The sequence below is a fragment of the Salvelinus alpinus genome, chromosome 25, assembly GCF_045679555.1.
Source record: "Salvelinus alpinus chromosome 25, SLU_Salpinus.1, whole genome shotgun sequence".
Classification (NCBI taxonomy): Eukaryota; Metazoa; Chordata; class Actinopteri; order Salmoniformes; family Salmonidae; genus Salvelinus; species Salvelinus alpinus.
Genome location: NC_092110.1, coordinates 14,747,514 through 14,761,018, shown reverse-complemented (window position 1 = coordinate 14,761,018; position 13,505 = coordinate 14,747,514). Strand labels below are relative to the sequence as shown.

Genomic DNA, 13,505 nt, shown 5'->3' with positions numbered 1-13,505 from the left:
GGGACAGGTTTTATTCGAATGAAGAACTTTGCTTGTCAGTTGAATGAAGCTAATGAAATTTAACTAAATGTATTAATGGTTAGGCTATACTCTTCAAACTTTTCCTAATTATTTTTTTAATCACTTTTGAACTTTTACTAATGCACATTTCTGTGACATTTTCTGATGTGAATACTAGTCAACAGCTTCTAACCAACAGCTGTACTATACACCCACACAAGACTCAGGGTGGCTACCTGATACCAGCGCTGCTTGACAAACGCCCTCCAGTCTAACAGTGATGGCAGTGGGTAGCCCTTTGTGACAAAACACAAGTCATGTCCTTCACTCACTCTCTCTTGGTTGTTAGTTCTCTCCCACCTGCCCCCTTTCTACCTCCCCTTTCTTTTCAAATGGAGTGGATATCAACCGAGTGCTACAACTAAATGTCTCAAGCGCAAGCGCTGCTCAGGTACTGTAACGCCAGCCTTTTTTTTATCTCCTACATTATATCTGCTATACTCCCTCACTCTCTCCTCTAGATCTTAGGTCTTGATTGAACTAGATCTTCGCTCACCCCTTTGAGCTCTCCCTAGAACTAAGTCCAGTTAGACAACCCAACCTGCTCTAGTAGAACTGGATCTAGATTAGATGGCTCCTCACTCCTTTAGTTTAAACTGGGCCTAGTCATTAGAATTCCCCTCTTCCTGTGTCCCAGAGTATGTCACTATTACTGCTGCTGCTTTCTGGACTTTTGGATGATACCTGCAAGTCTTGCTCCGGTCTGTCTGTTAGTGGTGGTAGAGCTAAGTAAGTGGAGAGTCAGTTAGCTAGTAACATCTTTCCAGGCTCTCTAAATCCAAATAGGAAAACGAAGGATCTGAGCTCAATAAGCTGGTTCTCCAAAAAGCCTCCCCTTCTCCACCTCCCCTTCCATCTAGTGGCTTGATCACATCTTAATGAACCTCCCATATCACCACCACAGCGCTGAAGAGAATGAACAAAGCTCTCGTTTAGAGGCAACAGAAGCACCATTCAGGCCCACATAGCACACTGTGCTCTGCAGGCTGCACTATAAGCTCCAGCATTGCCTCAATGGATGGAATAACTGCTCCTTTATTGCTGGCAATAGGAGTCTGCACTATCTGCAGCACTGTAGGGCAGGGGTTAGCAACTAGATTCAGTGACAATTTTTGTCGTGGGTGGGGTGGTCGGGAGGCCACAAAATAATTATAATAATTTTGTACACTGCACACCACAACAAAGTCCAAAAAATAACAATTTCATACCTTGATTACATTGAGACATGATCATTTCTCTTTTTATTTGTAGGAGTACTTGGGAACAGATTTCCAAATTAAACACATTTTTAGCTGAATTTATGGCGATTTGTCTTTTGACCAAAAACTAAAATCCCCCTTTTTTATAAAGAGCTTTGGGGGGCCAAAAAAAGATCACTCGCGGGCCAGTTTTGGCCGACTGTTGCTGACCCCTGCCCTAGGGCCAATCTAATTCAGTACTGGGTTGCATTCAGCAGGCACAAAACGTTCTCTACCATTTTGTGGTTCATGAATGTGACCCTAATGTCCTAGCATTGAGAGTAGTACTCCCTCTGTGGCTCTCTACATAATGTGGAACCCTTCAGAGGCTAGGAACATATCCAAGATGTTTGGCAGACCCTAGTTAGGCGTTGCCTGTAATTGTCACACTAATTCTCCCATGCCAATTAATAGACAATACTGCTCTGAGCTAGCATCCTAACAATAACACTGTTTAAACATAACAGTAATTCATTTGAGGAAAGGAGCTTTGCCTTGGTTTAGTGGCATAATTACCTATCTCAGGGACAAAGCTACAAGAGGCGCTCTCTCGCTCTGTTTCTCTCTCTCTCTGTCTTTCTTACCTCTTTCACTCTAGTTCTAGCTCTTGGTCTCTCACACGGTCTCTAAATCTATCTACAACTTTTTCTCCCTCTTCCCTCGTCCTCTCTTGCTCTCCGGGGCATAGTTGGAAAGCCTCCCATGTAAACCTCTTAACCTCTCTGTGGCTGAATGTTAGATCCTTTGGTGTGCTTTGATCCAGGCCTCCCCCTCTTCCCCTCGCTGGCTTGTCTGCTCTGCCCTGGGCTCCCCTGTAAAACAGGATGCTGTCTCTGAGAAGCTTGTCCATCTCATTTGGCAACATGAGCATGTTCCCCATTCCCCACCCAGTCAGCCATGATTTATTTATTCCTATGGCTGGCTAATGGGTAAGACTGAGTACCTGCTGCCTCCTCAAGACATCCCGTTTTACAGTGGACTCAGAGTAGGTGTAAGCTAAGTGGTGAGGTTGTCTTTCCCTACTGTACTTCTCCGGTCATTAGAACAGATCATTCTATCCCTGCTGCCCGCCGCCGCCTCTGTAGAGTACTGTAGTAAGATGATGTACAGTAGTGTGGTATAGTGCTGGTTGTCAATTCCATATAAATTCACCTCCTGATTTGGCTGAATTGAAGTGGAATTGATCCCAACCTTGGTGTGATACTTGTTGTGAAGCATGCTTGTGTGATTTCCAATGATTTCCAATGATAAATGAAAACATGCTACTCTAACCCGGTGAAAAGTTCTGCAATACTGACAAATCTTTACCCTCAGGTCTTCCAATGCAATAGATTCTTATGACCATCGACTGGGTTGAGTTCTCTTTTTACTTTGGCAAAAGCTGCTTGGTTGGGATTCAGTCCCATCCCTTCTACACATCCCTCTCTTAAGCCCCAATGTGTTACCTCTCCTAAATGGAAGAGCTGTCTGCCATCTTACACAGCTTCTTCTTCATGGGTTAAGTCCAATTCCACACTGTCTGCCATCTTACACAGCTTCTTCTTCATGGGTTAAGTCCAATTCCACACTGTCTGCCATCTTACACAGCTTCTTCTTCATGGGTTAAGTCCTGAGCTCCTGCTTGTCATTCCATTAAGCCATTTTGGATCATCAGGCTTCTGAGGGGCCCTGAATGGAGACTGATCAACTGGAGCATCCATGACTGCTCCTCAATCCTCACCGCGCTGATGAGATTAGAACAGGGACGTCCTGCTTTACCCCTCCACGTGACTCTCACAAAGACACTGTTCTATTCCCCGCTGGTGGTTCTACAACACTTCTCAGATGCCTCCAATTAGGAGGTGGAAAGAAGGAGAGAAAGAGGGGAAAGGAAGGGAAGAAGGTGATTTAAGGCTTTAATGTCCCCTACTCTGTAGATTGTACTGCATTAGTTAAGAGTTTTCTGAACACCTGCTGAGTGTTTTCAGAGCATTAACAAGCTAATGCACCAGCAGTAATCTGGACACGATCTGAGGAAGCGAGCACTCTGGACAGAGTTTGATACCGTTGTGATATTCATGCTAAGTGCCCCCCCCCCCCCATGCTAAGTCTCTCTCTCTCTCTCTCTCACTCACTCACTCACTCACTCACTCACTCACTCACTCACTCACACACGATTAGTCCTGCGCAAGTACAAAGCACTCCAGACTTGCATAAAAAATACAAATACTATTTTGCCCAAAACATACAGTTCCAGTCAAAAGTTTGGACACACCTACTCATTCAAGGGTTTTTCTTTATTTTTACTATGTTCTACATTGTAGAATAATAGTGAAGACATCAAACTATGAAATAACACATACGGAATCATGTAGTAGCCAAAGAAGTGTTAAACAAATCAAAAAATATTTTATATTTGAGATTCTTCAAAGTAGCCACCCTTTGCCTTGATGACAGCTTTGCAAACTCTTGGCATTCTCTCCACCAGCTCCACTCTTGGCATTCTCTCCACCAGCTCCACCAACAGTCTTGAAGGAGTTCCCGCACATGCTGAGCACTTGTTGGTTGCTTTTCCTTCTCTCTGCGGTCCAACTCATCCCAAACCATCTCAGTTGGGTTGAGGTCGGGTGATTGTGGAGGCCAGGTCATCTGATGCAACACTCCTTCACTCTCCTTCTTGGCCAAATAGCCCTTACACAGCCTGGAGGTGTGTTGGGTCACTGTCCTGTTGAAAAACAAATGATAGTCCCACTAAGCACAAACCAGATGGGATGGTGTATTGCTGCAGAATGCTGTGGTAGCCATGCTGGTTAAGTGTGCTTTTAAACTCTAAATAAATCACTGACAGTGTCACCAGCATCGCATCATCACACCACCTCCTTGCTTCACGGTGGGAACCACACATGTGGAGATCATCTGTTCACCTGCTCCGCGTCTCACAAAGACACGGCGGTTGGAACCAAAAATCTAAAATTTGGACTCATCAGACCAAAGGACAAATTTCCACTGGTCTAATGTCCATTGCTTGTGTTTCTTGGCCCAAGCAAGTCTCTTCTTCTTATTGGTGTCCTTTAGTAGTAGTTTCTTTGCAGTAATTCGACCATGAAGGCTTGAGTCACTCAGTCTCCTCTGAACAGTTGATGTTGAGATGCTTCAGAGTTCAAGTAGCAGACACATTTATTTGGGCTGAAATATGAGGCTGGTAACTCTAATGAACTAATCCTCTGCAACAGAGGTAACTCTGGGTCAAGAGTGTGCAAAGAATGTGTGTGCAGAGAATGTCAAGAGTGTGCAAAGCTGTCATCAAGGCAAAGGGTGACTACTTTGATTTGTTTAACACTTTTTTGGTTACTACCTGATTCTGTATGTTATTTCATATTTTTGATGTCTTTTTTTATACCTTTTATTTAACTGGGCAAGTCAGTTAAGAACACATTCTTAGTGGGTTAACTGCCTTGTTCAGGGGCAGAACAACAGATTTTTACCTTGTCAGCTCGGGGATTCGATCTTGCAACCTTTCGGTTACTAGTCCAACGCTCTAACCACTAGGCTACCTGCCGCTACATTGTATTATTCTACAATGTAGGAAATAGTAAAAAGAAAATCCCTTGAATGAGTAGGTGTCCAAACTTTTGATAATTGTTTAACTCTTTAGTATGTGTACTTTACTATATTTGTACGTGAGATATCACTTTTCAACAGTACAAGTAAAAACAATCGCTGGAGGACGTCTTTAATGTCCACCTCTTCTAGGAATCCTTTTGTCCTGGACATTTTAACATTGTCCTTTTAATCCCTCCTGATTGTCTCTATGCACCCCAGGGTTCGGTCTGGACCAATACCAAAGTACCCGGTCACCTCTTCACGTACTGTACCATACAGTGAATCTGTGGCAATCAAACCTCAATGTGACCGGCTCAACCCAGTCAACCGGTTTTCATTTATCGTTCATGTTTTCACTCTTACCTGCCCTGTTGCCCGCTAAGATAATGAGGCTGAAATCTAATCTAGTCCTCTGTATGATCTGCACAACCTGAGTGTAGCCCATCCACATTGGTGATCGAGCTTACCATAGAGACCCAATTGAGAATTGTCTGGTACAATATTATTTCACATAATCTACTGTACACATTCAATGACACCCAAGCAATCAATGGGCGGGTAACAGTTGAAATATGCAGACTTTGTGAACATTTGTGCTTCTTCAATATGTACTTTTCTGGTTCTCTAGTGACCCTCTGCAGATCAATGCCCTAGTCTGTATTTGATCGAGCACTAGACTACACCAAACTTTCTCCTTGTTGAGTTGTAACATGAGGAATTTGTAATCACAATTTTGATGAGTGTATTTTCTGTCTTTCCCCCTGCATTTGTTCATCGTACCTCTTGTTCTTTTTCTGCTTGCTCTCACATCTCGTTCCCCCCTTCCTTGCGTTCTAATTTTTCCATCCCTCCATTTTGCCCATTCCTCCCTTTCCTACTTCTCCATCCCTCTCTTCTTCCTCTGCAGCTGTCCACAGTTTGAAATTGAGTCGGACCCACGTGGACTGGCACAGTGTGGACGAGGTCTACCTCTACAGCGATGCCACCACCTCCAAGATCGCCCGCACTGTCACCCAGAAACTGGGCTTCTCCAAAGGTTAGAGGTCACTGACTGACTGCCCACTTTTCTGTTGAACCCTTCCTCCCCTTCCCCACCCCAATATCAAGTGAAGTGAAGATGAAGAGGTGGATCTGGCATGAGTTCTCAATCTCCTCTGACACACAAACCCACTACCGCTGTAAATCTCCTTAAGGCTGTGTCGGCCAGCCAGCAAGCAGCTAATCCTATTTGCCTATTGTGTAGAGCAGGTGTTCTCAGTGGTGTCAGCGGACCCCTGGAGGTACTGTAGGGGTTCACGGCCAGATCAAAAATGAAAGGGACAAGGGATCCGTGGAAAAAGTTTAGAGGGTGTAATACAATAAAATATTATTCTACAATGTATGTTTTTAAACCTGGGCAACATGGGCCTGGGAGGCTAACAGATATTGGTATCCACAGTACCCTGCCAGGGTACAACTCAATACTTTTCGTATTCCCCCTATTTATATACACTATCGGTCAAAAGTTTTAGAACACCCCCATTTTCCAGTTTTTATTGAAATTTAAGCAATTCAAGTCCAATGAATAACCTGAAATGGTACAAAGGTAAGCGGTAAACTGCCAGAGGTTAAAAAAGAAAAAATAATGAAAAATAATGTACAATTCAGAGTAAAAAAAAAAGAAGCCTTTTTCAGAGAACAAGCAATGGGTTAACAACTTACAGCTGTTCTGCAGCAATTAATTAAATTAAGCCTTGAAAGTTGATGCTAACAATTCCTGCAGGTGTCCCAATTTTTGTTGATTACTTACAAAACCCTCTGTCTGTATAAAATCAGTGTTGGAACAGACTCTTACTACAGCCTCTTAAGCATTATTTTGACAGCAATATACTACTTCCTGCAGTACAATACTATCATAAAAAGGAAGGAAGACAGACAGACAATTATAACCCTTAAAAGTGTGGGTCTTTCCTTTAGAGAAATTGCAAAGAAGCCAAGGTGTCAGTGAGTACAATTTCCTAGACCATCAACCGGAAGAGAGATGGCAGACCCAAAACCACAACAGAATCAGAAGACAAGTTTCTGAGATAGGTGGCTCACAGGACAACCGCTGCAAGCACAGCTTAACACTGGTCGAAGTAAGCAAGTCTCCGTTTCAACTGTGAAGAGAAGACTTCAAGCTGCAGGTTTGACAGGTTGAGTGACAGTAAGAAAGCCATTGCTAAGATGGCAAAATAAGAAAGAGAGGCTTGACTGGGCCATGAAGCAACACCAGTGGACTACTGAAAACTGGAAGAAGGTCTTATGGACCGATGAATCAAAATTTGAAATCTTCAGTTCATCACGCAGGGTTTTTGTACGCCGTCGAGTAGGCGCAAGGATGGTTCCTCAGTGTGTTACACCAACTGTCAAACATGGAGGAGGAAGTGTGATGGTCTTTTGCTGGATCCAGAGTCGGCGACTTAAACAGAGTAAGTGGCACCCTGAACCAAAACAACTACCACAGCATTTTGCAGCGCCATGCAATACCCTCTGGTGTACTCCAAGTTGTTCAGGGGTTCATCCTACAGCAAGAAATAACCAAAAACATAGCCTGGAGGTATTTCAGAACTACCTTAGATGAAAATAACAAGACGGTAGGCTTCAAATCATGGAATGGCCAGCACAGTCTCCAGACTTAAACCCCATCGAGCTGGTTTGGGATGCACTGGGCAGAAGGGTGAAAGCAAAGCAACCTACAAGTGCACACGTTTTGTGGTAACATCTTCAACAGTGTTGGGGAGAACTTTCTAAACAATATTTGATTTCCATTGTAGAAAGAATGCTATGAGTGTGTTTGGCTGTTATCTCTGCAAAAGGTGGCTACTTTGAGTCAAAAGTAGATTTACATTTTGTTAAACAGAACAATTCCATTATTTTTGTTTTGCCTCCAATTGTTTATTTGTTCTATGCTTTAATTTCAGAGTACATTAAACTGTGTGAATTTCAATTAAAAACTGGAAAAATGTAGGTATTCTAAAACTTTTGACCGTTAGTTTTATATATATATACACACACACACTGTTCAAAAGTTTGGGGTCACTTAGAAATGTCCTTGTTTTCCATGAAAACATACATGAAATGAGTTGCAAAATTAATAGTAAACATAGTCAAGATGTTGACATGGTTATAAATAATGATTTTTAAATGAAAAAGTCATTGTGTCCCTCAAATTTTGCTTTCGTCAAAGAATCCTCCATTTGCAGCAATTATAGCCTTGCAGACCTTTGGCATTCTAGTTGTCAATCTGTTGAGGTAATCTGAAGAGATTTCACCCCATGCTTCCTGAAGCACCTCCCACAAATTGGATTGGCTTGATGGGCCCTTCTTAAGTACCATACTGTCAAGCTGCTCCCACCACAGCTCAATAGGGTTGAGATCCGGTGACTGTGCTGGCCACTCCATTATAGACAGAATACCAGCTGATTGCTTCTTCCCTAAATAGTTCTTGCATAGTTTGGAGCTGTGCTTTGGGTCATTGTCCTGTTGTAGGAGGACATTTCTCAAACTAGACACTAATGTACTTGTCCTCTTGCTCAGTTGTGCACCAGGGCCTCCCACTCTTTCTATTCTGGTTAGGGCCAGTTTGCTTTGTTCTGTGAAGGGAGTAGTACACAGCATTGTACGAGCTCTTCCGTTTCTTGGCAATTTCTCACATGGAATAGCCTTCATTTCTCAGAACAAGAATAGACTGAGGAGTTTCAGAAGAAAGTTATTTGTTTCTGGCCATTTTGAGCCTGTAATCGAACCCACAAATGCTGATGCTCCAGATACTCAACTAGTCTAAAGAAGGCCAGTTTTATTGCTTCTTTAATCATAACAGTTTTCAGCTATGCTAACATAATTGCAAAAGGGTTTTCTAATGATCAATTTGCCATTTTAAAATGATAAACTTGGATTAGCTAACAGCGTGCCATTGGAACACAGGAGTGATGGTTGCTGGTAATGGGCCTCTGTACGCCTATGTAGATATTACATAAAAAATCTGCCATTTCCAGCTACAATAGTCATTTACAACATTAACAATGTCTACACTGTATTTCTGATCAATTTGATGTGATTTTAATGGACAAAAAATGTATACATTTTTTTTCTTCATAAACGCACTACAATTTTAAGCTTTAAAACTGCAATGTTTTCTCTCTGCCTTGTGGCAAAATGTGTAGAATTGCAGGATATTAGCTTTAAAGCTGCAACAACAAAAAATCTGCCCCATGACAAAATGTGGGCCTTTTAAATTGTTCGTTCCCAGGGCCGAGACTTGGTTTGTCCGGCTATGCACTGCCGATGTCATAGTAAAACTCCTTGTATGCTATTTTTTTTTTATCTCACTCGAGTTGTGTTCTGATTGAGGGGGTCCCTGATGAATTTACTATCACAAAAGGGAGTCGCGACCCCAAATAGTTTGAGAACCCTGGTGTAGAGTAGTGTTAGCACAGGAAGCCAGCCACGCATGCAACCCTGAGCCACAGACACAGCGGGAGGCTTCCAGTATCCTACTGCCCCTGTAAACTCAGTCACCTTATTGCTACTTTCAGATATAGGATGGCCTAGGATGTTCACCATAACTGTATGCATGTTGTGTAGTCATTTCATTGTGGCCTCTGTGAAATGTAATTTCACGGTTTGAGTCTATCAAGCCTTAATCATGAATCAAGACTTTACCAATGTTGAACACAAGTGAACAAACGCTGATGAGCGAAACGTTGTTGGCATTTGTTGGGCAATGTGCAGCCACCCAGTATGTTGATATTTTACTGACACTGTCCCTCTCTCCACCGCCTGTTCACCCTGTCTCCATCCACTGTCCCCTCTGTAGCCTCCAGCAGTGGTACACGGCTCCACCGGGGCTATGTGGAGGAGGCCTCCTTGGAGGACAAGCCCCCCCAGACCACACACATCGTCTTTGTGGTTCACGGCATTGGACAGAAGATGGACACAGGACGCATTATCAAGAACACTGGCATGTGAGTGCTCTCTCATTCACTGTGTGCATGTTATAGTTATTCTACTGGGCGACATGGTGCTGCCAACATCGTGGAGGGTTATGTGTTGAACTCTGTATATCTATGGCTCTGAGGTAACATAGTATGCATCCCAAATGGCCCTATTCACCCTGGTCAAATGTAGTGCGCTATAAAGGGAATAGTGTGCCATTTGAGACATAGCCATGTTGATTTTTCTACTGTGTGTGGAGAGACTGTGCCAGTTTGATCTACTGTGGGATGATGTAGCTACATGCACTGCTGTCTGCTGATCGGGTGGCATGAAGCTTCAGCCCACACGTCTTGATGTGGGTTTCCATGGAGATGTGAATCGGTATGGAATGTACCACAAAGTGTTTGTCTGTCTGAGAACATGTTCACACACGTGTGTTTGAGAATGCACACCTGTCTTAACGTGGATGTGTCCTGTTCCTGTCCTAGATCTTATTCGTTCATAATTTGATCGATTGCCCGAGCGCTTGACTTAGACTGAAATAGGTGCCTGTACTCATTTTTGGTGCCGGTACTGTTTACATTTAGGTGCAGGAGCTCCGCAATACTTTTCAGCTAATATGTTATGTTATAAGAGTAACAGGAGCTCAAGCAGTAGAACATTTGAGGTGCCATACTCATATCCGGTGAGCTCCTGCCCAAGTCAAACACTGGTTTGCCCTCATTGGTGTCATTCTATGAGACGTTTATCATGAACTGCTGTCAGACTGGTTTGGGCGCAACTTTCACATAATTGCACCGTCATGATGTTCACCAGATGCTATCTTAGGGATGCAAGTAAGTTATTAACAGTGTATTATGTTAAAGCTGCATTATGTGAACCATTTCCTCATTGAACTAAACAGATAGATAAGAAAGTAGGTACACCCATGGGTGTCCTTCCCTCCACACTGGCCATTTATCATTAAGACATGCCTAGGCATTTTGTATTGTGACTGCCTGCTCCAAGTAGTCCACCAAGACCAGACGTCATCATCAGTGGTGTAGTGCTATTTTTTATGTGAGGGAGCATCAACAAAATTATTAAATAAGGCGTCATAATTTCCTAAATCAAAGTTTGTACTGACAGATGTAGCCTATTCAATATATCATTCTATATAATAGAAATCTATATCATTTAAAGAATATGCATATAATGCATCCTCCAATTGCAATCTCTGCCTATACCAGAGGGTGGTAGAGTACTTAAAATATGTACTTAAGTAAAAGTACTGTTACTTAGATTTGTAATTTACTCAAAAGTATCCCTCTTAAGAAACTACTCAAGTAAGAGTAAAAAGGTATCCGGTCAGAAGACTACTTAAGTACAAGTTACACCATATGGTCAATTGTGACAGCAAACAAAAAGAACAACTTATTGCAATTGATTTCACATTCCTTTATTATTTAAGCCTGCCAGCATCATCTTGCAGATGTCCTCCAGCACAGGTAGGCTTTACACTTTCAATTACGGTCTTATTAAAATATCTATCAATGTGCTCAATTTCATTAAAACCTAAACAGTACCCGAGGCATTGGAATCATTTCAATAGCATAAATATGAATGTATTTCACTATCATTTCAACTACATGGGATGGTGAATGTGTAATAAAAAACTTTTTACACCTAGTGTGATACATTTTTCATCAAGGAGGATATTGAAATGTCACTATCAATTATGTTATTATTAGTATGCAAGTCAGACACATTTATAATGGAATTAAACATCAAAGTTAGTATTTAGGTCAGAATTATGTAAGGAATAATCAAACGGTGCATATATCAAATGCCATAGTCAAATTAATCATATTTTTCTTGCCAAGGTAGTATTTACCTTCATCCACATTCTCTTCTGAACCTCCCCTTTCAACTTTGAAAGGTATTTTCTTGCCCCATTCTCCATCAGTTCACTCTTTATGCCAATGACAAGGTGGCTAGTTAACTTGGCCAACAAGCAGAGATAATATGGGGAGCTAAAAACAGGAGATTAAACATTGTTAGATTCTGGGTTAGCCAAAGCAAACGGGCTAGCTAGCTAGTTAGCTGCCTAGCCATTTTATTTGCACTCACCCTCAAACTATTTCAACAGCACAAGTATATCTGAGAAATACTTATCTTACTCCATGAAATATATAATATCACAAAGGCAGAAGGTAATTAAAGTGCTAAGAACCCACCAACAAAAATCTCCTTTGGAGTGAAGACGTCCACTTCAAGAGCCGTGGTGGAGATACGGGGTTTGACTGACAACTTTGAGAGCCAATGGACTTAATAGTTTTGATGACAAGCTATTTTTTCATACATTTCATTGGTCAAAGTGTCGTGAAACAATCTTGCAGACATAAAAGGGAACCAATAGTATAAATTCTTGTAAAACCCGAACATTTTAAATCACATTTTGAGTGACAACGTTTTAATCTGACAGCGACAATATACAGTGCCGTCAGAAAATATTCATACCCCTTGACTTAGTTCACATTTTGTTGTGTTACAGCCTAAATTAAAAAAAAATGATTTGTTCTCATCCATCTACACACAATACTCCATAATGACAAAGTGAAAACATGTCCCAATAAATTGACAAATTACTGAAAATTATATATTTCAAAGTATTCACACCCCCTGAGTCAATTATGTTGTGACTCTTTCTGGGTAAATCTCTAAGAGTTTTGCACAACTGGATTGTTCAATATTTGGAAAATATTAAAACAATTAAGTCAAGTTGGTTGTTGATCATTGCTAGACAGCCATTTTCAAGTTTTGCCATAGATTTTCTAGCCAATTTAATTCAACTGTAAATAGGCCACATTCAGTGTTGTCTTGGTAAGCAACTCCAGTGTATATTTGCCTTTTGTGTTTTAGGTTATTGTCCTGCTGAAAGGTGAATTTGTCTCCCAGTGTCTGTTGGAAAGCAGACTGAAACAGGTTTTCCTCTAGGATTTTTACTGCGTTTAGCTCCATTCAGATTTTGTTTATCCTGAAAAACTCCTTAGTCCTTGCCGATGACAAGCATGCCCATAACTTGGAGCCACCACCATGCTTGAAATATATGAGTGGTACTCAGTGATGTTTTTGTTGTGTTGGATTTGCCCCAAACACAATGCTTTTTTTACAGTTTTACTTTAGTGCTTTATTGCAAATAGAATGCTTGTTTTGGAATACTTTTATTCTGTACAGGCTTCCTTCTTTGCACCATGATTTAGGTTAATATTGTGGGGTAACTACAATGTTGTTACATCCTCAGTTTAATCCTACCACAGCTATTAAACTCTAACTGTTTTAATGTCACCATTGGCCTCATGGTGTTGTCCCTGAGCAGTTTCCTTCCTCTCTGGCAACTTAGTAAGGAAGGATGTCTGTATATTTGAAGTGAGTGGGTGTACTGATACACCATCCAAAGTGTTCACTTCACCATGCTCAAAGGGATATTCATTGTCTGCTTTTTTGTCCAGGTAGCCATTTGAGAAACTGTTTAGCAGTCTTATGTCTTGGGGGTAGAAGCTGTTAAGGAGCCTTTTGGACCTAGATTTGGCTACCACTAGAGTGAGAGCACCGCCAGCATTCAAAAGTGACCAAAACATCAGCCAGGAAGCATAGGAACTGAGAAGTGGTCTGTGGTCACCACCTGCA

General features: G+C 41.7%; 1 protein-coding gene across 2 annotated transcripts in view; it reads left to right on the top strand.

Annotated features, from left to right (window-relative positions):
- Positions 1-13,505, top strand: part of LOC139553414 (phospholipase DDHD1-like) — a 48,100-nt gene that overhangs the window by 9,961 nt on the left and 24,634 nt on the right. The window contains exons 3-5 of one of the 2 annotated variants that reach the window (XM_071365712.1): positions 350-451; positions 5,788-5,916; positions 9,718-9,865. In XM_071365712.1, the coding sequence (XP_071221813.1) occupies positions 350-451; positions 5,788-5,916; positions 9,718-9,865 (379 nt within the window). The remainder of the gene's footprint in view (positions 1-349; positions 452-5,787; positions 5,917-9,717; positions 9,866-13,505) is intronic. The other variant, XM_071365714.1, reaches the window with a different exon arrangement.